Below are 23,856 nucleotides of genomic sequence, written 5' to 3'. Positions count from 1 at the left end.
GGAAAATACAGAACCACGCAACTGACATGTTTGACACGTTTCAAACTCTGGTATTGGCTTTAAAAGCCCATGTCCCTAATGGATATCAGGGAGTTGCTGTCTGGCTCCCACAGTGCAGGGACAACTCATGGATGTTGGGAGAATAAGTATTTTAAAGATGTATACTTTCCTTTGAAAAATATATTAGGCACTTGAAAGATTAATTACCACAGTGCTCTTGGTGAAAATGAAGCATCACACAGATTTTAGGAAAAGTTATAAGCATTTATTGTATGTCAACTTGTAGAGAGAATGTTTGATTTTTCAACAAATAAGGGCAAATAAATGTTTGTTTTCCTGTTTGTTTCTGGTAGAGGGGGAAAAGACCCTAAAATTCCAGATTCACCAGATATGTGAATTTTAAAAAGTGACATGTTTGAGGGGAATGCCTTGTGTGGAAACACACTGTAAAGAGGACACAACAAGGCACCTGAGTCCAGGGAGGACAAGGACTCTTTTCTCAAGGGGGAAATTCACACTGAAAAATCTTTGGCAGTATTGGAATTTGTTCAGATAAAGCAAACTGAACATCAGTAACAAACTGTTACTGGTAATAGATTTGGGCTGGATTCTGCAGCCTCTTCCATGGTCAGGAAGAGGTTGTGTCAACTCAGGAGCCTTGACAGGACTTTTCATAATATCTGAGTTATTTTGATGGGGTCTGTGGATCTGGGCTTTGCATAAAGTAGAAAATGAAATACTTTATGTTTTTATTATTCACAATACACTTCACTTAATACCTAGATTTTCAGTAATTCAGTTTTGGAAATTTTTGATTTTTTTTTTTTATTATTTATTTATTTATTTATTTATTTTTACATGAGCTCTCTTTCTCTGCCATTAAATACCTGGAGAGCTTCACCTCATTATTTCTCTCAAGCAAACAAAACCTAATCACCTTGTAGGAAATGACAAACCAGGTTTACTCAGTAAGTCCTGTGAACAGCTGTGAACATGGCACCAGACACTGGAAGTCAAAGGGCTTGGTAGTCCATCACGATGGCTCTCACATCCTCTCACTGGCATCAGATCTGCTGATCCCTGTGAAAACACACGTTTTGCACAGCTGAAATACTAAGAAATAGTCTCAGTCTCAGCTCTAGGAGAGGTGGGAGGAAAAAAATGATATTTACAGCTCTAAGGACATTCAGGCTTCCCCTTTCCCTAGCAGCATCTTTGCTTTCTGCAAGGTCTCAGCTGTTGTAACCGGAACTTTGTGCACTAGATCGTTTGATCCAAACATCAGGCATGTCTGGCTGGCTGTTGGGCAGCACGACCGGCCCTTCGTTCCCCAATCCAAACCGATTTTTCCATGAAGAGCTGTTCTGCTGCGATGCAGCTGGAGAGACATCAAAGACAGTCTCCCTCAGGTCCAGCCGCAGGGTATCTCTCTTCCCGTTCAGGTAACCTCGCTCCGTGTTCCCGTAGGAGTCAGACAGCTCTAAGGCATCGGGACAGGAACTGGCTGATTCAGCGAGCTTCAGGCCTTGCTCAAAATCACTGATCGATGTCTCACTGGAGATGTTGAGCATATCAAAAGAGCTGCCAAGAGAACAAAGGCATCTGTGAATTTTGTAGATGTCAGCAGCAGGGAGGGGGCTGTGGTCTGAGGTATAATCTGACTGCTGCTGGGCAGTGTCACTGGAGCACTGGGATTTATTGAGCTGCCCTTCTTTCATGCCAGCTGGCTGGATGTGGTCCAGCCCAGACCCATCCCATGCTTTCAGACCATACTTTCGACAGCGACAATCTCGGCAGAGTCTCTCCCTGTGAATTTCTGTTTCTGAGGTGCTGTGCTTGTAAGGAGAGGAAGTTTGCAAGGCGGGACACTGGCACAGGCTGACCTGCTGGTCTCCGAGGGTGTTCTGCAGACTCTGTCTCTGTCTTTCCAGGGAGGGGTGCGTTCCCACTCGAGGGCTTCTGTTGTCTTCAACTTGTATGTCTTCAGAGAGCACAGAGGGCCGGTTGGACAGCTTGCTTGTGGAAGTGCTGTTGTCAAAACTGTCGCTGAGTTTCCTGGACAAGGGTTGGAGCTCGTATTGCTCGTTTGCAGTGTTGGACTCTTGGACCTTCCGCAACCGGTTTTGCTTCTCGCTGCCCCCACAGGCAAAGTTTCCATTCGGCCCCGAGTCGTCAGAGTAGTCTTTCATGGTGTGGGCACAAGGCCAAAGGATCTGCCCGCAATTCTTCTCCGGGCCAAAGAAGCAGCAGAGCGACTGGAAGAAGAGGCTGGCAAACCCACAGCTGATACAATTGATCATCATGATGAATATGCCCAGCTTCCTGTACGCCAGGACCGTGGCAGGCAACATAATGACCCCTGCAGAGAAGAGAGTGGATGCTGCCATGGCTGTGGCACAGCTCATCTGTTTCAGGGAAAAGGCCACTCGGCTCAGGCGGTCAGAATGGGGGCACAGGTGGTAGGAGATGCAGTAGTTGACAGTGAAGTCAACAGAGAGACCTACTGCAGCTGAAATGAAGAGAGACTCCACTGCATTGAGCTGCCACTCCAAGAGGACCAAAAGGCCAATGGTTACCAGGACAGTACCAGCAATGGCAGTAACGGAGAAAACGCTAAGGAGAACGTTCCAGGTTGTGAGCAGCAGCACCACGAAGGAGATGGCTATGGAGAGCCCCATGACCACCATGGTTTCTGTGCTGAGACTGTGCTGGAGGTTGTACAGCTCTAGTTTACTGGTAAACCATCCATTCTGAAGCCCCACAGGGGCAGTTTCCATTTCCTCTGTTATCCAGAGGCTGATTTCATCATAGAATTGTTTGGCTTTGCTGTAGTTGAAGGTATAGTAATAAATAGTTTGAAACTGTAGCACTAAAGCAGCAACATTTCCCTCCCCATCAAACCTGAGGCCCAGGTCATATGTTTCTGCCCCTTCCCTGCCCTCTTCCAGGAGCATCATTTTGATGCAGTGCAGGAAGACTTCGCTTCTGTAAGGGAATGAGAACTGGTTACAGCAAAGGTTGAAACTGTGGTCTTGCTGGGAACACTGGCGACTGTCCATCCACCTGAGGAATTCCTCCATGAAGCAAACAGTAGATTTCTGTTCTGCATCAGGGTAATAGAAAGTTTTGTTCTTCACTTTTTGGCAGAATTCGAGGAGCCACTTCTGGGCATCAGGGTTTTGGATGGTGAAGGTGGTGTCTGTCACTAGGGTGCCATTGCTTTTTGGATTGAAATGGTCCCCATTATCCACGGGCAGAATGCCCCAGACTATGGTGACGGGCATACGCTGCCCTTCTCCGTGCTCCAGCCTCTCAAACATGAACTGGTGGCAGTACTCGGAATCATACCTCTCAAAAGGGTGGCTCAGCCTGAACACTTGGACGGACGATGTCTCCAGAGTCGGGAGTTTGAGTTTGGGGTTGGAACAGGAAATGTAGGCACCTCCTATGGCTAAGGCAGCAAACCAGCAGATCCAGATGTACCGAAACTTGATGACCCCACAAGGCAGAAGCTTTTCAAAGAGCAGCTTGGAGGTTTCAGACAGCGTGTTCTGGAGAGCCCGGAGGACATAATGGACAGAGAGAGCAACTCTCTTGTGGCTGCTGTTGTTCCAGTAGGCTTCTGGCTTGTAAACGCAGGTCGTTGCGATGTAGCGCTCGTACAGCACGGCCGAAGAGGGCAACCAGGTCATCATGAAAACCAGGTTCACCAGCACTGAGGTGCCCATGTAGACAGCAAAGCAGCGGATGGCTGTGATGTTGCTGATGTAGCTGGCGTAGAAGGCAGCGCCGGTTGTGAAGCACGAGGCCACCATGAGATAGGCAAAATGGTGCATGGTTTGACTTACCCACTGAGCAAGCCCAGCGGAAGGGTTCTGGCTCTTGCTGAGGTTCCACAGGTCGAAGAAGACAAAACTGTGGTTGGCACAAATGCTGCTGAGAATGATGACTGCGGTCAGGTTTACAAAAGGGAAATAGGTGAATCTGAAGGCCACCTTGTACAAGAAGTAGGAGATCATCAAAGAACTGACAACAGCGAGCAGGACCATCAAGGTAATAAACACTGAGCGTAAATAAAAAGCAATGCTTAGAAAAATAGCTAATATTGCCAGGACTGGATACTTAGTATCCAGTAAAAGGTAGTGCTGGAATAGTTTCTGTTTAAGGCCCAAGTCCATTCCAGTGATAGACGTATAGTTATCAAACAGATCCCAAGTTTCAAGGTTGTCTAAGTAGATCCCCATCATAGATGCACCTTTTCTTGTAGGCAGGAAAAGCAGGCTGTATTTGAGAGAGGGCACTTGGTACTCCATCGTCTGGGGACTGAGAAAGTCCCTGTCAACCAAGAAGTGAAGCAGCTGGTAGATGGCATTGAAGCGGGTACATTTTTCTGGGACTTGGGCACACTGAGAGTGTTTCTGTCTGACAGCCTCGGGACCTATGCAGGACGGAGTGAGGACACCTCGGTGGTAGTCTGGAGCACAGGCACGGAGCAGGGCCAGGGTGTGGGAGATGTCTCCTTGGGTTATCTCCAGACACGAAGACCTGTTGTACAGGACAGCAATGTAATTCCCCAGAGACCAGCTCGGGCAGCATTCGTTGGTTTCAGTGCGCTGACAGAGGTCTCTAAAATGCACATGTGAGCGTATCTGAAAGACATGAGGGGGCATCAGGTCAGACCCTCTATTGCAGCCCCAGTGTTCCTTCCTTGCTGCAGTAATCCTCTCCTCTCCTCCCCTTCCCTTTCCCCAAGGTGTACCACCCAACCCTGACCATCCTCCTAGTGACAAACCCCAAACACCAAAGCTGTGGAAAGTTGCCAGCCTTCTGCAAAAATTAAACCCTGTCTATTATTTATATTTTACAACTGCAGATTTGAAAATTTGGTTCCTGTGGCAAATGCAGTTCATCCAATTTGACTTCTCACTTGTAAAACTTGCCACTAGTCTCCAAGCTGGTAGCTCCATTTCCATAATTATGTTCTGTTGCCCAAAATCCTCAGCAGCTTCTGATGGACACCTTTAGCTTCTAGACCAGCTCCTGTTCAGTCTCAATTTATTCTTGCTCAATTTGCAACTGGCAGGTGGGATCATTCCTATATTGCCAAATAGGTGAAATGTTTTGGATTCCTCCAGGTCAAATCTGTTGCGTAGCTTACATTGTTTTTTGTCTGGCATCCTCTCAGCAAGACATCAAAGATTGCAGCAGACAGAAAAGAGACAGCCTGTACATGTGTTCCTCCTGCCATCACTGACCTTGTCTTGTTCCATTTGACACATAGACTGAATTGCTTGCAAGTTCCATAAGCTCCCAGCAGTTGTGGACATAAATACCAGCTGGGAATAGCTCTTTTCTGTAATAAATAATAAGAAAAAAAAATCATAAAAAGATTAGGTAATGAAGATGAATCAGCCAGGCTGTATGGAGTAGACTCTCTCTTCACAGAAAAAAAGAAATATATATCTCTGTCCATAGGGTTGCTCTGGAGGGCTCCCTGGAGGGAAGCAGGACACAAGACAGTAGTGAGCATGTGCCTTGTGTGACCTCACCCCTGCCCCTTGAAATTGGTCAGCAGCATCAGGGCATTTTCAAAATCAAATGTCAGCTTGCCTTTTGTGGCTGCTGGCATCTGGTTCTGCATCTCTGGAACAAAGGAGGAGCTTGAGCTCAGCCAAAAGCCCCCAAGGACCTGTGGGTTTGGTGTGTGACTTGTTTCAGAGGTGGATAGAAGGCAAGGAAGAGAATAAAAATATCTGCATGCTGATCCTCTTCTTTCTACTTACTAGTGCCCATTTGGGGACAGATTTGGGGGGTGTTGGGAGTTTTCTGTTTTTCCCCTCCAGATTTTAGATCATTTACATTTTTCAAGAAGAAAAGAAGGAACAGAGAGGGAGAGGGAGCAGACAGCAAGCAGGGCATATGCTGTTTTTTCAGAGTATTCACTTTTGATATGGGTAAATTATGAAAACGTTAGTCCTTTAATGTATGCTTTCAAGGTGTATTTCTAAGGGGGAAACAAGAAATATGGCAGAGAGTTAAGGAGGAGAAACAACTCTTCAGAATTTCTGAACCAGCCTTTTCTGACCACTGAGGTATGAAGTGCTGGGAAGGCACTGTCAGAGTTCTCACAGGTGGAGTTGTACTCACTGCTTGCTTAGAGCAAATTCAGAGTATTCCCTGTGTCCTGAACTCTGACAGTTCTGTCACTCGAGTTCTGGCAATATTTACTGCCCCATCAAGATTTCAGTCACCTGGGGGACCACAGAAGAATCCATCTGCTCCATAGATGGTTTCCACCATTCTCCGAGTCCTCGCTGTGTTTTCTCCCTGAGCAGCCTTCTGTCCTCTACCAATGCCAAGGTCATCATAGCTAGAAGGCAGATTATTATTAATAACTATTATTATTAACAAGAGAGTGTCTGGCTGGGAGTTACAATCACTGACAATGGTGCCACAAACAGCAGTAGGGAGCCCAAACCCATTGCAGGCACACAGACTTCAAACTCTCCAATGCCTCGGTTGTTTTTAAGCATAGGGTGTATGGAATTTTTATAGATTTTTTTGAATATTGAATATTTGACTTTAGAACAAACCCAAACCATCCTCAAACCCCCAAACCAAGCTGAAATACCTTTTCTTCTTGGCATAGGGAGAAAGGGAAAGGGTCTTCTTGTAGCCTGTATGGCTCTTGATATTCCTCCACACAATGAGCTTCCTGCCAATGTCAGTGTCACGTGGCTCGAAACCCTGCACCAAGGAAAAGGGCACCAGGGTCACAGCTCCACTTCAGCTCAGCTGTCCTTAGGCCTCCTCCAACACATGGAAACTCTATGAGACTATTACTGCATCTTGGAGGGATACCTGAATTGAACTTTCCGTGGAAATACTGCATCCCAGAGATAAGAGAAAAAATATTAGCCTTTTCCCTTTCCCTTTCCCCTTTCCCCTTTCCCCTTTCCCTTTCCATCCACAATGGCTACAATTATCTCTCCCTGATCTCCTAAGAATTTCTCCTCCTTTTCAAGCGTAGTAGTCCCTTACAGAAATTACATTAATTTTCCTTTTTTTGTATTCTTCTTTCTCCTAGTGTATTCTTATTTTCTAAAGATTCCTCCATGAACCAGAGGTAGGGATGATTTTAGGGAATGTGGCATTCCACATGGGAAACATTCCACGTGCATAGTGCTTAGAACAGGGCTCTCCAAATCAAAAGCTTCATGCAGACTGTTGGAGGCAAAGCCAGCTCCTCTATCCAGTCTGCCAAACCTAGCTGTTCACTGTAGGCAATCCCAACCTTCTAGCCTTGGAAGGGGAGCAAAGGGAGCAATCCCAGTTTGTGTTGGCAGTGTGTCCACACTGGAGTGAAGGCACTGGTGGGAGCGCACAGCACGGCTGAGGGATGGGCTGGTGGCTGCCACTGGCACGGGCTGTGTTCTTCCTGTGTTTTAAGGACTGGCACATTCTGCTCTTCTTGGAGGGATGATACCACTGGTTGGGTGTGGATTTTCCTTCCGTTCCTACTGATACCTCAGCTGTAGGGACTCACCATGAGGGGTTCTGAAAAGTCAGGCAGATTCCCAACCAGCAGCCCAGTCACGGTGCAGATCGCCGCCGCCACGGAGCACAGCGCCAGCACGGCCAGAGGCCACTCTGCGATCAGCTGCGAGTAACTGCAGTCAACAGGAGGAGAAAAAATGCAGCTGGTAAGAAGCTTCTGCTCTCAGCACAAAACCTGCTGTTGAGCCAATGAGGTGTGAGTAACAGGAAGGGAAAAATCAGGGTCTCTGGTTTGCACAGTTATTTATTGTGAAGCTTGGAGGCTCTAGTGCAGCTATTAATGAACATATTACACCTCTAACTGGATATTTGTAGACAGCTCTAATTAACTCGGGTAATTACATTTTGCCTTCCTGCATTTTCCAGCTTTTTCAGTCAGAAATAATAAAAACCCAACTCTTGTGTCCTCTAGCAAAATGAAGCTTTAAACATTTAAGTTCAAAGATTTCATTTAGAAAGAGCTTCTTAATTTCCCCCATGTTGTGCAACGTCAGCTGACGGCTACAACAGTTTAGGGTACAGATTTCCAAACTGGATCCTGAAAAATCTTTGGGTTTATTCTGAAGAGTCCCTGAAGATAACTGACCCGAGCAAGCCAACTGTTATTGGTCTAAATTTGTGTATTTAGACACTGCTCTAAATTCATATTAATTCACTAGAACACGTACAAGTTTAATGATGTACCACAACATTTTGATGATATCAGAACCCTTTCAGGGAAGCAGCTTACTCTGGCCAAAATATTATTTACCAGTTACTTTTGTTCTTAAAGAGCTGGTGTAACATTTTCTATCCAAAGTCTTGTTTTTCCTTTGGGACAAGCTGTCTCCTATATAGGATGATCTATGAAAGTTACTGTCCCACATTTTTTACCAGTGCAGGTTTTACTGTGTCAAGATTTTTGTCTTCCTCAGAAATATCAATTGAGATATAAGATAGCAGAATGGGCTCCTGCTCTGGCTTGGCAGGTTAGTTCTTTTGTGTTCTGATATACTTCTGAAATATAAAAAATTCTTTGTTCAAAAATAGTTGACAAGTATTTGTGAAGGGAAGCGAAATACTTACGGATTTTATTTGAGGTGGAACGTTTCTCCTTGCCCACTCTTTTGCCCCTTTTGCCTGGGACTCCACCACAGCTATTTCATCATTAGAACTCACTACAAGCACTTCAAACACCTTTTCACATGTCTTTGGATTTTTTTTAATTTTGGCTTTTTTTTTTTTTCAATTTACAATTGCCTTATCAAGTTTGTTTTCATAGACAAAGTCTTTACTATGAAAATGAACAAAACTGCTCTTTACTCATTAGAGTACCTAATTTCTGAAGGCTGTTTTGGGTATTTCTGTGTCCAATAACCAGAAAAAAAAATCAGCTGAAGTCACTGATGATGGAAGGTGCTTATCCAAACCATCCAGAAGCAATAGTTTACAAAAGTCAGATTTTAAACAGAAGTAGAAAGCAATTCAGTTATTTTAATTTTGATCAATGTATTCAAAATTTTCTGTCTTTTTAAAAGATGAGTTTATTTCATGGATGGCCTCTTTTCCTTATTGTTCCTCTGATAGGTCAAGCTGGATTCATCTTACATATACATATACATATATATATACACATACACACACAGAGACACATATAGAATTATTATATATATAAAGCTACTGTATAGGTTAGAGCCAGGCACCTGCCCAAGAGCAGCTACTGAGACAGTGTTAGTATTCATTAATGCAGGTTAAGTTGATCTCACAAACAAATGAAGATTTTTCCAAGGAGTGGAAAGTCCCAGGAGTGCTGACCTCGCCTCTGGAGCTGGGCCTGCTGGGATGTCACCAGCAGTAGCTCTCTGCTTCTCCCAATAGCAGGACAGGAGAGCACTGATCACAGGGTACAAGAACAGGAAGCTTTGGCTGTTAAACATACCTTTTTGGCATCCTGAAAGCTTTGTCATGTCTGCGGACAGAAGGGAAAAAAGATGTGTTAATTTATTATTTTCCTGGGAAGCCCAGTGCTGGGCTGATCCCTGAGCAGGTTAACCCTTGCAGGGCTGTAAGCACCAAGGTGAGCCAGTACAGACACAGACAGAGAGTGAATTAGTTTAATGAACAATAGAGCCTTTTCCTCTCCTATTTTAACCAAACAGGATAGGAAGCCGTGTAGTCACTCTTCATTTTGCCCCTCTCAGAAGACCCTGGAGTGTACTGGACATTAGCAATGCAGCTCCTATAGAAATCCCACTGCACATCTCAATCATTAAAATCTATCTGGTTTAAGTCCTTTTCCTGAACTTCTTAAAATGTTTCTTGACAAAACCAAACCTCTTTATGAAATCTCATGGGTTGGGCTAGCAACAACTGTAGATAGTTTTTATTTCCTGTTTAGCTCAGTGAGGATTTTCCCAAAAAGGTGACTCTCATTTGTTTCCTGGGTCCCTCCAAAGACAGTGTCTTTTCAGGCTGTAAGAGCAGAAAGCCAGTGGAGCTGCTAAAAATATTTATCTGGATTTTCTTCACAGAGGAGCATTTGTCACTCCTACTTGGAGGGCTCTGAAGGGGGAAATAAAGAAGCCTTCCCCAGGGGATCCAAAGTTTGTTAATGAATCCCTGAGGACAAGCCTTCTACCCGGATTCTGTCAGAAAAGCTGCATCTTAGAGGGTCAGATATCTACAGAACCTTTTGTTCTGCTCTGTCTCTCTGCACTGAAACATCCCCTTGAAACATGCCCCACTCTGGCACAGCCTTGGCTTGGTCACAGCTTCCAGAGAACGGCTCCCACCTTCTTCCACAGCTGTGCCAAGCTCTGCTCAGCCAGTGCTCCCTCCTCCTCTCACCCTCCTACACTCCTGCTTAAAATGGGAGAAGGTCCTGCTGCACTCCAATATCTGTGTTGGGCAGATGCCCCCCCCCCCCCCTCCATGCAGCACCCAACGGGGGGCCTTGAGGCAGTTCATCCTTCCTAGCCTTGTTATGAGTGGGAGAAATGGAAAAGCAGTGGAGGAGAGCTCCCTATGGCAGAGTCACTCCGGGTGGCTCACGTAATAAATGATTCTGTGTTTTGCTCATCACACGAATGCTCTGTAGATTCTGGACAGAGAGGAAGAGAGCAAAAGCCTCCCCAGATTATCAAAGTGAGGTCTCTCTCCAGCAGTACACTGCCCATCCTGTGCTAATTCCCTCACAATAGCTCTTCAAGCAGATTTGCTTGGATTAAAAACCTCATTCTGGCATTATTATGTTATCACTTTTCTGACTGCTGGTGCTGCACACTCTGCCAGGGATTTACAATTCAGCTGTGCTTCCTGCTTAAATAACCTGTTACAGAGGATGCGGTTGGCAATTTTTTGTTGATAGCATATGATTGATAAAGGATCCAGAAAAAGGATCCAGGAAAATTATTCAGAAAAAGGCACACTTGGGAGAAAGGATGGTGTTGGCTGGAAGGAGCAGAGGTTGTAGCTCAGGCTGTTGTTACCCAGGCACTGCACACAAATGCATTCTGTCATGGACAACAATGAATTCACACACTGATTGCTGCCCAACCTGGAAAGCCAAATAATGTTCCCCCTTTTTGTATCTCTCACTGCTCAGCTGTAGCCAGCGCTTACCGTCTGCTGCCACTCCCTTCCAGCACTGGCTGAAGCTTCTGTGGGGGGCAGGAAAAGAATGAACTCTGTTCCCTTCACTGAGAACTCTGCCAAGATAAAGGACTGCAGCTGGGTGGCTTGAAGTGCAAAGGGAGAAAATACAAACGTAAAGGAAGATGGGCAGGTGAATGACCTAGGAGTGGCTGAGTCACCTTGGCTTTAGCTAGCCACTCCCTTGAGAAGGAAATCCCATCTCTCCCTGGCATGGGAATGGCAACTCTCTGTCCACACAGGTAGAGAGCAAACTGGATCCTTCTGTGTGTTTTGGAACAGCTGCTGCCCCGAGCTGAAGAGCAAACCCATGTTTTATCCATCCATCCCAGCTGAGACCCTGTTCATGCCCCCACCAAGTCTGGAAGATGCTCTTTTGAGCCATCCTCCACATGCCTCTTACCTGACTGTGACAACATGGTGTTGCACCGGCTGCTGCTTCCCGGGGGACCACTGCTTCCAGGGCGTTTCTGAGGCCTCGTGGTGGGAAACTGGTGCAAGATCACCACTGGAAAGGTGGGAACACAGCACAGGCTTCTCTCCGTGCCCAGGGAGCGAGGGCAGGCCGTAGCTGCCTCGGGACTCCTCCTGGTTGCAGGGGTCATATGGATGGTGCTGCTGTGAGTCCTGTGAGCTTGATGGCACCTGGCCATTGGACTGGGTGGAGACTGGCCCAAGTGTGTGGCTGGAGGAGGGCAAGTTGTCTTCCCCCAGCCCAGGGGATGCGGGAATGGGGCAGTGATGGACTGGGCAGATCTTTTCCCAGGAAGTGCCGCTGTAGCTGAGTTCAGCGTTCCCGATCTCTGGCATGGCAAGGCAGGTCTGGCAAGGTCCTGCATTTTGTTTTTCCCTATGAGAGAAATGAAGGGAAAGATAAAATGGAAGAGGTTGAAAGGCTGCACTGGGGAGTTGTATCCCAAGAGCTGGAGATGCTCACAGACCTCCCACATAATACAAATGTCAAACCTCACCCACTGTATCCTGTACCAGAAGTCAGCCTAAGGGCTGAACTGGATTATGCTTTTTATAAAGACATCCATGACTCATTCAGGAATCCCAAGTGATGGAGAATCCTGTAATCCATCCTTTGTGTGTGTTTTGCTCCAAAAGTTTGAAAAACTGGGTAATATCCCACCCAAAAATTCTCCAGGATATTTCACTGTGGAGGAGGGGAGTCCTAACTCGGGACCCAGAGAGATTACAGAGGCCTGGACAAACAGAAACCAAAGGAATCTGCATGTGAAGAAGTCACTCAATTATCTGCACTCCTTGGGAGGATTAATTAGTGTGATTGCTCTGCAGGAGGATTGGCACTGCTCCATGTTGTATCAGCAGGAGAGTGAGTCATCCCTGGCACTTACACAGCTGAGCAGCGAACCTGAGGGCTATTACATCTCACAGGGCCTTCAGCCTCCAGCCTGGCACATTCCTTAATGGATCCCATGTCCTGCATGCTCCACTGGGCTCTTCAGGAACTTTTTAGACACATATCTCCCAAGGATGACAGGAACAAATTTTATTGGTCTTACCTTGTAGGAAGGGGATGGACTGGGATCTCTATAGATCCTTTGGAACTTGACTGTCCTCTGGCTGCTGAATTTACTTAGACAAAACATTTGCAGACCTCAGTTCCCAAGTAATGAGGTGTCTGCAGGATACACTTTCTTCTCTCCAAGGAATTGAAAACATTATTTCATTCCTGTAGTTCTTGATTTATGGAGCCTGAGAGGTTTTGCTAGCTTAGAGAAAGTTTGAATAATACTTTGAGGGACTTCTTACTCTGTGTAACACCAAAAACCCCTTTACACAGAATGGGCTGACCCCAAAAATGCTTTAGGAGTTGCTGTCCCAAGAGATGCAAACACCAGCAGTTTCTGGTCCTTGTTCAGAGCACGTGCCATGGTCTCTTACAGCTGAATTATGTGTCTTGCTGCAGTGCCTGGCGTCCAGGATTAAAAAGGACGAACAGTTCAGGCCAGCCAGAATCATAAAGTGTCTCAAGTCATCAAAGAATTATGAGTGTTGGAGCAAGACTGCAGTGAGATGAACTTTAGCCTGAGGCACCTGGTGTGATGTGGGGAAAAATGAAGTTAAAAACTTGAGGAAAGGATGTTTTTTATATTTTGTTGAGTCCCTCTCATTTATTTTTCTCACAGCCATTGAAAAAGGGCAGAATTTTAGTGATTACCCATCTCTGGAATTGCACCCAAACTTCACTGGCATGAGATGATCAAAGACAAAAGAATGTGGAGAATACTATTAGCTCAGCATTGCTTGAAAATTGCTATTTTTTCCAGAAATCAGGACATATTGGCCTTGGCAGTCTGTGCTGTGTACTTTCCAACATCAGCTGAGTTTATCAACACTGATAAATTGCATTTCATGATTGTACAAAATGGGCTTATTTCATTAAAATTATTACAGCAGAGTCGTGTTGGTGGTAGCAGTTATACATGTGGACACTCATGGCACAGGCAGCACACTTAGCTTCACTTGCACACTGTACCAGTCCAGGGACCAGTAACAGAGGAATCTTGACTGATTAAGCTCCATCCAATGCTACATTTAGTTTCTAAACCTAAAGAAAGCTGCAGCAGTTACAGACACAGCACATTCCTGGGTTCCTGACTTCAGAAGCCATAATTGATGTGCAGATGCAAAGTAGCTGGAAAAAAGTCAGTGTCTGTTCTGAAGCAGGTGCCAGAAAACCAGCAGACAGGTGTGTGCACACACCTTATCTCACCTCAGTGAGATAACGCTGAGATAAGGTTGTTTCCAGCAGTTCCATTGCTCCTTTGCCTCTGAGCTGCAAGGCAAGGTACTGGTAAGACTTGAGCTGGTTCAGTGCAGCAAGAGGGAGAGCAGCTAGCAAAGCAGGAGCTCCTGAACTGTGACAATGATATCCCAGTCACCCACAGAACTTGTCAAATAATATCAACAATAGGCTTGAAGTACTTGCTGTCCTGTCCCAGGTGGATTAGTGACAGGATTACCTGGCCTTTCAAGCATGTGATTTGTGTTAGAGCTCTGTATAAAGGTAGTTCACAACAGGAGACTCCACACTTGTCATATACAAGATTACAAATGCAATGCCAGCAAAGCTTCTCAGGAGATGCAATCTGAGCTCTTGTCTGAGCTCTTACAGCCTCATCAGAGCTGTCTCTGCACAGGGAGGGGTTCAGGTGCAGCACAGGGCTGCAGACAAACCAGGGAAAGATAAGGGTCTGTGGCAGTCAACACATAAAATTACATCTTTAATTAGTCGTTGCACTTCTCTACTAATTACAGAGGCAGCCTGATGGGAGGATGCTAAACCACCACATCCCCTACAGTACTGGTGAGCCACAGGGGCAGATTTGTTTGGGACAGTTGACCTAGAGGGTCCCTCAAGCCACGCTCTCAGTCTTGAAGTGTAAAATCATCCCACTCCTCCCATGTGTCCAGTGACTTGTTTGTAGTTTGTAGTTTTGTACTTCAGGGGATTTTCATCAGCGAACTGAAGTCATGGTAGTGTTATGCTTTGAGAAGATCTAGATCATTTCTGACTTCCTTTTTGTTGCCTCTAAGTTACTTTTTTTTCCCTTGACCTTGATCCCGTTATTTTCCCTAGTTTTTGCACACTTTAAATAGGTGATGCTCTCCTACAGTGCATAATAATTTATTAAGACGCTGCCGCACTGACACCTTGTGTTTTGGTGTTCTGATCTTTTTTTTTCTTTTTTTTTCAAAGGAAAAATAAAATTCTTATCCCTTTAAACTACTGTATCTGCACAGTAATTTGGGACCAGAGGTTTTTCATTATTTAACTAGCCTGTCTGCCTCATCTGAGGGTGTGTATGTGACACTGGACAGAACAAATATATTTTGAACATGGTCAGGGAGAGGCAGAAGACCATGCAATGAAAAATTCTTCCTCCAAAAATCCCTGGGCTGCAAAACCTCCCAGTGAGGAAAGCAGATGCCAAACTCTTGGATATTGCAGATTGCCTCCGGGTTTTCTGCACACACGTTGGTAACGTTGAGTCTAATATTTCACACAAAATCACACTCTGCTTGTTTACCATCTTAGCTGTGAAATGCTGTCAAGTTCTGCTGTTCCCCCATGTGTCATTTCCTAACTCAGTCCTTGGCTGCTCAGTGACTTCAAATTCCGGAATAACTTTGACAAGTTTGGATCATTCACTTGTGACTTCTCTCCATTATCTCTTTCTCAGACTAAACAATTACAGCTCTGTAAATTGCCCTCCGGATATGAAGTTCCCTTATGCTCATCCCTCTCCAACTCCATGATGATGTGACCTTGGCTGTCCAAAATCTCCAGGGAAACCTGGAGCTTGCAAATAATGATCAGTTCAGATAATCACTGCTGGCAGCTCAGCAGAGTTCAAGTCTGCACTTGCTGCTCTTCCAATTAGCTGTAGTGCTGGTGAGCTTAACCTTTGCTCTGCTGAGGTCTGCACCAGACACGTAGGCTGCTCCTTCTTTGCCTGTAACCATGTTGCCATTACTTTTCTGGGCCCTCAGGACCCTGAACAATACTAGAAAAATGTTTCTGGGGATTTCTGATGTCTGTTTGCTGTCAAGCATGAGGAGAAGAGGGCAGAGCACCACACTGGACCCTGCTTGCCACGCTGACACTGACCAAGACTTTTATTTTTAACATTCATTCCCACTTTGGGCTGTGTTAAATATTTGATATCTTTGGGATTAAATGGGCAGAAATGGTGTCTCGGCTGCAGAAAAGCCTACCGGGGCAGCTGACAGCCACCATTTTCTCTTTCAGGCTCAGCTGGATACAACCAAAGAGATGCTGGGAAAGGAGAAAAGAAGGGGTCTAAGGGAAGGGATGGACTAGGGTTAACTGCTCCCATTACCCACAGCAGTGAGCTGTGTTGTTCTCTTTGTTTGCTTCCCCATCTCTTTCCCTGAGATGTCTAGACAGAAACATAATCCAATTTATGGACCTGCCCGAGCCACTCTGAGTGCAGCAGTGCTTCTCTGAGCCAAGTACCAGGGCACAAACACCCTACCTTGTGTGGGCCACCCAGCAAAAGGATTGGAGCTTCTTCCCACAAGGAAACAGGAAAGAGAAGGTCAGGATTTCTAAGGAGGCAGCTTTCTGCCATTCCAGGTCTGCAGGGATGTGGAGCAGTGGTGGGATACAGGGTCTGTGGCAGGAACCAAGGACTGTATGCTGTCAGTCCACACCCCTGGCAGGGATCATCTCCTTCTTCCGGAGACCAGCATCCTTCTGCCCCACAGAGAATGGCTGCAGAACCTGGCTTTAGGCTTTACCTGCTCATTTGGCCCCAGCAGGGTGGTTTACTGGAAACATGCCGTGTTGGCTTCTTGCTCCCAGCAGGATGGGTTTCGTTCTGCAGCACACAGAGCAGAGCTGGGATGGAAGAAGCTTTGCGGGCAGGGAAATCGTAGCATACGGTCACCTTCCTTTTCCTAAGCCACTCCAGTTTTTGGCATTCCCTGGTCTTGCTGTTCCCCCCAAGCCATGCAGCAGGACAGCACATGTTCTGAGAGGGTAATGGGCCAAAAATATTCAGCCTTTTGCAGGAGTGGCTCTTTTCTCTGTCTGCCTAATTCCACCCTCATCTCCAAACCCATTTCTATAAGCGCTGCTTTTTTTTTTTTTAATAGATCATTTCCCCCTTTGCATACTAAAGAGAGTATCAAGAAAGAAGCACTTTGCATATGAAAGATGGGAAACACCTTCTGAGTGAATGGAGCTGTCTGATGCCTGACTCAAGCTACAACTTCTCCTGTTGCCAGAGGAATCTCAAAGAGGAATAAAAACAAGGAGAAAAATGGCAGAAGTCTATCTTGCCTACAACCAGAGCCCTTTTTCATCAAGAACCTTTGCTCAATTAGACATTAAGTGCCACAAAATTTCATTCATTTAAAAAAATAAGTTAGTTTGATTATCTTTCCTCTTTTTTTCTTCCTCTAGCAAAGTTTTCTTTTCGTATCAGCTGTACAAGTGTTCCCAAATGAAAAAGAAATATTCTTTCTGGATTAAATCCATGTGCTATAGGTCAGCTTCCATCTAGACTAATAGCTTTTTCCTGGAGAGCTGTAAATGTCTTTTTAAGAATGTGCTTTTATAATGGAATTTAAATCTCTCTTTGAACATACCACCAGCAAAACTGCAGTGGAGCTCTTGAGAAAAAGAGCTTTATTCCTTGTATTTTCTAAGGAGATAAGAATGCCCTTTCTGTGGGATTAGGGGAGGGTTCATTGCCTTTCACTGTCACCTTGTTATCTAGCTCCCTGTCTCCCTGACAGGGAGAGACAGGCACTCCTGAGCACTCCATCTCCTCCTTCGGCTGCGGCAAATCCTTGTGCACTGAACAGTTCCTGCAGAGTTCTTTTGTTTTGCTTTTTCACTCTAGCAGCAGGATCGTGCATACCCTTGAGAAGACCTACAGTCTTTTTGTTAGTGAGACTCCCGAGTATGTTAAATCATCATGAAAAATTAATGAGACTGCAAAACTCTGCTTCCCACGTAGTCTGCCAGGAAAAGTTTAGTTTTATAATCTTTTCCATTGACTCATGCAAGCAGCCTTACCTTTATACCAGGCAGCTGCTGCTGCTGCCGTGGGTACAGGTGTGTGTGCTGGGATAGAGCCAGACATGGAGGGCTCAAGGTTCCCACCCAGCCTTCAGTGCCAGAACAGTTCTGTCTGCACTGGGAAAATCGTGTTTGCTAAGCTTTGTTTTGAAGAAAAAAAAAATAAATAAAAAAGGAGTGAAATGGAAAGGGAAAGGAAAAGAAAATCCCCATCTTGGTGTCCCAGGTTGAAAGAGGCCAGGAAGAAGATGGTGTTTCCTGACATCTGTGTTTTTCTGCTGATCAGGTGAGCATTGATGATGGAGAGAGTGGAGAGGGTGGAGACCACAGAGCGAAGACTGAGTGAGCAGCATGGTGAAGTTCGAAATACCCCTGCCAGGTGGCTTTACTCTCTGTAACTTACTTCTTGCAGGTTGCAGCATTCAAGACTGAATGGCCAAGGAGTACTCAGACAAGCAAAGAAAATGGCTCCAGCGACAGCTCGACCCCCATTGAATGCACGAGGTCTAAACCAGTGCTGGACTGTGTGAGAGTCGCTGAAGACTGAGATCCACAGGCACGACAGCCTCTGCCCAAGGACATCAGAGCTGTCTGATGAATAGTGAGTGCCCTGTCAGTGCCGCTGGGCGGGTGGGGCTCTCTCAGCATGAATATCCTGTACCAGACAGAAATGGAACCCTTGGGCTTTCAGAAAGGATTTGTGTTCTGCTGACCTCGGGGTGTGCTCTGGTCAAGCAAAATCTCAAGATCTTAGGTCTGTTGCCCGGGTCTAACAAATGCCAATGTGCTTGTGAATATGGGATAGCTGCTTGCCCATGATTATGGGCTTGTTGATGTTTCCAGAAAATGTTGATGACTCTGGCTGCTAAGCTGGTTTAAGACACCAGGTAAGGGAGCATATGGCACAGGGGGATGAGGGATGTGGGGGTTTATGGAGGAGATCTTTGGTCTGAAACACATTTGCCCACAGCTGAGTGCAGTAAGTCTGTGCCTGAAACACACTGAGCTTCCCAACAATAGCTCTCCCGTTGCTGCAGAAGGGAGAGCACACCATGTTGCAGGATCGAAACCTGCCCGGGAGGCCAAATCAGGAAGCCCCCCCCCCCCCCCCCGGCACGACTGGCTCTGCATGGTGTTCCTAACCCCACGGCAGGAGCAGCCAGGGCCCCGGTTGGGCAGCGCACATCGCCAGAGCCCGAATCGCGGGTGGGCAGCTGGGCAGGCAGCGAGGGACTCTGTCTGCACACCCGGTGCCAGGACGGGACACACCTCGGCGGGACTGGGGGCCCTGGTCCCAGGAAAACCCGGTGACACCGACCACTTCCACACACGGAGCCGGGGGTGGCGGCAGGGCGGTGGTTCCCACCCGCCAGGGCACCGGCTTCGCGCCCCTGTCCCGATCCCACAGCTCCTACCTGGGCGAGGCGGGGTCGCGACCACGGCGCGTCCCCTCGGGCCCCGGCTCCCGGGGCGGCGGGGAGGGCGCGGTTTCCATGACCGGCGGCGGCGGGCGCTGTCCGTGCCCGCGGTGCTGAACGCTCCGAAGAGGCGGCGGCGGGAGTGACCCGGCTCTGCCCGGCTCGGCTGGACTCGGCGCGAGGCGGCTCTGCCCGATTCGGCACCGCCCGGCCCGGCCCGGCCCGGCCCGGCCCGGTTCGGCTCGGCTCGGCTCGGCTCTTCCCGATTCGGTGTAGCACGGCACGGCGCGGTGCGGCGCGGCTCAACTCGGCTCTGCCCGGCTGGGCTCTGCGCGGCTCGGCGCGGCGCTTGCGCGGCCGCGGAGGCGGGCCCGGCGTGGGGGCGCAGCCGCCGGCACCAGGAGAGCGGCGGGGGGAACTGTGAGCCCCGGGGCCAGCCTGGCTGTCGGGGATGGGGCTGAGCCTGTGGGTGCGGAACAGGAGTTCGGGGCACCGGGCATCCTTTGGGTGGCAAGTCCCTCATCCCCGCATTCGTGCTTCTGCTTGGCCCGGGCTGGGAATACTCCCAGAAGCACCCCTCGCCTTATGTAGCAGGTGCAGGGCAGCGTTTTGGATTGTTGGCTTTTAGAAGCGTTAAACAGGTAAATGATTTCTTTTTTTAATAGATGATAGGTTTGAAAAAACTGAGTTGAAAGCATGGAGAATACAGGGATGTCCGGCACATCCACCTCCTCACAGGATCCTTCTGTCCTTGTCTATCCGTACCATGATATTGTTCTGAGCTGGGTAGTAGCTACATGTGTCTCCTTGTGCATGGGGATAGCTTCCCACAGAGCTGGTTGAAGGTGGCTGCTCCTTCTGTAGCTGCTCTCATGCTAGTGACCATGCCAATGACTCGTGTAAGAAGGGCTTGGGGCTTTCTCATGGCTGTGTGTATCACCATGGGAGTGACAGCTACCTTCTCTGCCTTGTCATCATCCTTTGTGTGGCTGTGAGGATGGCTGTGACCTTCTTCTTCCGTGGCCATGCCTGTGGACCTCACAGTGGCAGTGACCTTCTTTCTCATGAGGGTGGCATCCTTTTTGCTTCACACATACAGAACAGCTGAAGCAAAAAGGGAAAGTATTAGAGTGGAGAGTATCCTATAACTCCCACTAATCCTCTAGCTGCTTAGAGTAAGCCCTTCCTGCCTTAATGACTTAAATGCCCGAGGCAGTTTAAAGAACAAAAAGCTTTTCCTAATGCCAAGGAGGGTGACTGTCCCCCACCTAAGGCTGACACCTCTCCAAACCCAGCAGGAGGGAGTTTTGAGGACAGGCTGTGGGCAGCGCTGCTGGCCCAGCATGATGCTCTCTGCTGGGCTGGGCCGCAGGGGACCAGCCTGCTGCTCTGAGCCTTAGCCACACAAATGTCACTTGCCTGGTAGGATCAGATCTACTGCAAGGAGCAGCTCCAGAGCAGCTTGTATTGTGTGGCCCAGCAGGAAAGAGTGAAACCTGGTATCTGCTTGAAAGATTCGCTAGCATTAATATGGTGACAAGGACATGGGTGATATTTCATTTTCATTTTTCCCAATGCTAAATAATAATTCTTGCAACAGTAATGATAATAATAGAGCCATGGGAGCTGCAAGGATGGTGGGAATCAGATGGATTACAAATATCCCACTGCTTCTAACAGACAGACACAGCTTTAGTTTGGCTCAGCCCAAGGTGTGAACTCCTTGTCTGGTGAGTGGGGGTGATCATGCTTCCTCGCTCCCACAACTTGGCAGGTTTCCTCCGTACTGCTGCAAGGTATTCAACACATGGATTAATTATTTTTCATTGCCCTTAGCCAGGGGCTACAGCAGGGCTTGTGCTCCCAGCTGGCTGCAAAGCACTGCCCGAGGCAGGCAGCATCCCTCCTGGGGCTGCTGCTGTACGGCCAGGGCTGGGAGGGACTGGGAATCCAGGAGTCCCTTACTTCAAAACCTGCTTGGCTCTTGCCCCTGCAGTGCAGCAGAGGAGGAGCTGCCTCTCCCATCAGCCAGAAGCTGATACTCTCCTTAATGTGGTGTCATTTGGAATATTGCCACTCTGTGACCTCCCTGTGCTTGGCCAGTTTGAGACTGGTGGGGCAGATCTCAGTGTCATTCTAGGGGAGGCACGTGCTTATCCCAAGATTTCCTCTCCTTATAGAAACAACCTAAGGGTGAGCAGGAAGGACAAGTAAATGGGGTTCCCAAACTGTTTTAGGAACATAAATGCTTCCCACAAGACAATTCCATCAAGATGAGAACATCCTTCATCCAGAGCAACTCTTTCTTTCACAGTGCCTAGCAAACCACGATGGGTGAGTCAGCAGGACGGAGGCCAAGTGGTCCAGAGCAGTCTCTTTGGATTGGGATGCATCCCTGCCTCTCTTTCTGCAGGCAATGCTACCCTGCATCTCAGGAAAATCATGCTCAAAGCTGACAGCTTGCAGTGGTGACACCACCATGATGTTTTGCACAGTGCAAAAACACTCATGTCACTAGTTTCATGGACACTCAAGCCCTTGAAGTCATGTGGCCAAAGCAAGGCTAGGGATCGTTGCACAGCTGCCTTGTATTGCAGCAGACTGCTGGTTTCCAGGCAATGTGCAATGGCTCATGGGTCTGCAGCCAGCTTATGAACCCTGGTTTGTCACTGCTCACTGGAGCAATGAAACAGCCGGGGTATTTCTGCTGCCCGAAGCCAGTGACAATGTCCCAGACACCTCCCATGCAGAAGTCCTGGCTGCTCCTGCTGCATAAACCTTCCATTGTCTCGGCCACTGGAATTGCTTCCTTAGCCAGAGAACAGCTCTCTGGCAGGGGTAGCGCTGCATTAGCCAACTGCAGAGCTTATTTAACAGGTGAATGTAGCTGCCCACCTTCTGAAACTTCAGGAGGGGTTAATTTACAGATATAAAGTGCTTTAGTCATGGTTTCAGTGCCAGGACCTGAGCCAGAGCTGTTTTTCTGAAAGTTTACATTTTATACCAAAGCCGTTGGTGCTGGGTGCCTGAACATAAAGGCCCAGATGGATGCTGGGTCTCCTCTACACAGCCAATTTGATTTGCTGCTGTCCCAGCAGCATGACACAAGCAATGTCATTGTGCACAGAAGGATGTGTTGTCTCTGTAGATGTTTACACTCCACAGAGCGCACCTTTTTCCTCCTTCCTACTGGTCCATGATGGCCTTTTTCTTGTTTGTAGGTGCAGCAAAACTCTGAGTTTTTAGGAATATAACTACCTAAAAGAATTAGATTTAGCATCTATTTGTTCAGTGCCATTTTGACCATTCTGTAGAGGGACGGGCTTGGAGGAGCCATCACCTTCCAAAATTTGTGCAGTTGTCTGTGTTGATAAGAAACATCCTGGGCAGTACACACCATTTTAAGGCATGAGGTTGAAAGGAGCTCAGGAATCAGGCTCTCAAGCCATTTTTGATCGTCAGACATTATTTCTGCCCAGGGTGTGTGCTGGAGCATGGCCCACACACTGCACAGAAAGGAGAGATCCATGCAGGGCCCTTCTCTCTTTCTCAGATTTCTGCAAGGCTCCTGCAGTGCTGGAAACCTCTGAATAGCTGTTGACCCAATACCAGGGCTGAGAAGGTTGCAGGCATATGGCACTTGTGTTTCTGGGCACCAGTACATTGCAAACTGAAGCAAATAAGAGATGTGCTGAATTTGCAGTGTGTTAGAAGGGGTGGGAGGCCCATGGAGACCCAATTCCGCTTTGTCTTGGCAGGGGAAGTCTCACTGTAGCAATATTGTCCCATTTCCCCCAGTGCTGTGTGCTGGGAGCACAGCCACAGTCGCTCTGAAGCTGCCCATATGTTCACACCATTTCCAAGCGTGACTGACAGTGAGCCAGTTCCCTCTGAGCATCCTGAAATATCCCAGACTAATTCATCCTTTCCACATAAATATTCTTCCTATGAAGATTTGGGACATAAATTCTCAGCTTGGGGAAGGCCAGAGAAGGCACTGGGATATAAGATATAAGAAGTGTAACACACCTTTACTAACTGTGCCTGTTACAATACCTTCACAGCCTAAACAAGGTCCCAATGGCACTACTGCCAGCAAGTCAGTGTCATCCAGAGATGACCCAGCTGACATTTTGGAGAGGAAATTGTTCAAAATGGCTCATTTCAGGAGGATCAGAGCCTTGGGGGTGGGGGATGAAAACCAGTTATTTTGGCTCAAGAGCAGATATATGAGTGGAGTGGAAAGCTTACACTTATACTGTTGAAATGTTTCTGCTTTTTTTTTTTTTTTGTAGTTGTTAGTAACTGAGCTTCAGTAATGCTCCAAGTATTTAATCTGGTGTTTCCAGAAAAAGACATCTTTAAGTGTTTGTTCCAAACCTTTATCATCAAAAGGTTTTAATAACAAGGCAAAGGAAGAGTGTTTTTAATCAATTCCTTCTGAAGGTACTGAAGGAAACAAAATATTCAAGGGAGAAAGGAAATGGAATTTTCCTTTTCACAAACCCAATTCTAAACCCTGTATTGTAGCCCACCTTAGTCCCATGTGTTTGGACTGCACAGTGTACCCAGGCCTGAGCAACACCTCAGGTTTGCTGCAGAGATCAAGTCAGAAGGGCCAATAAAATATCCACATTCCCTAAGAAGAATCACCTGGCTCAGGAGCTC

At 47.2% G+C, this 23,856-nt stretch overlaps 1 protein-coding gene across 1 annotated transcript; it reads right to left on the bottom strand.

The window, feature by feature from the left end:
- Positions 1-295: 295 nt before the first annotated feature.
- On the bottom strand, positions 296-19,265 carry DISP2 (dispatched RND transporter family member 2). The gene is made up of 8 exons (XM_062495116.1): positions 19,186-19,265; positions 11,591-12,037; positions 9,476-9,505; positions 7,547-7,670; positions 6,632-6,747; positions 6,252-6,370; positions 5,256-5,353; positions 296-4,649 (listed from the first exon to the last, which is right to left on the bottom strand). Exons 1-8 carry the CDS (start codon positions 19,263-19,265, stop codon positions 1,233-1,235), a joined length of 4,431 nt encoding a protein of 1,476 aa, XP_062351100.1. The 3' UTR covers positions 296-1,232.
- Between the last annotated feature and the right edge of the window lie 4,591 nt (positions 19,266-23,856).

This window comes from Cinclus cinclus, chromosome 6 (genome assembly GCF_963662255.1).
Source record: "Cinclus cinclus chromosome 6, bCinCin1.1, whole genome shotgun sequence".
In the NCBI taxonomy this organism is placed as follows: domain Eukaryota; kingdom Metazoa; phylum Chordata; class Aves; order Passeriformes; family Cinclidae; genus Cinclus; species Cinclus cinclus.
This window is presented reverse-complemented; position numbering and strand designations above follow the sequence as displayed.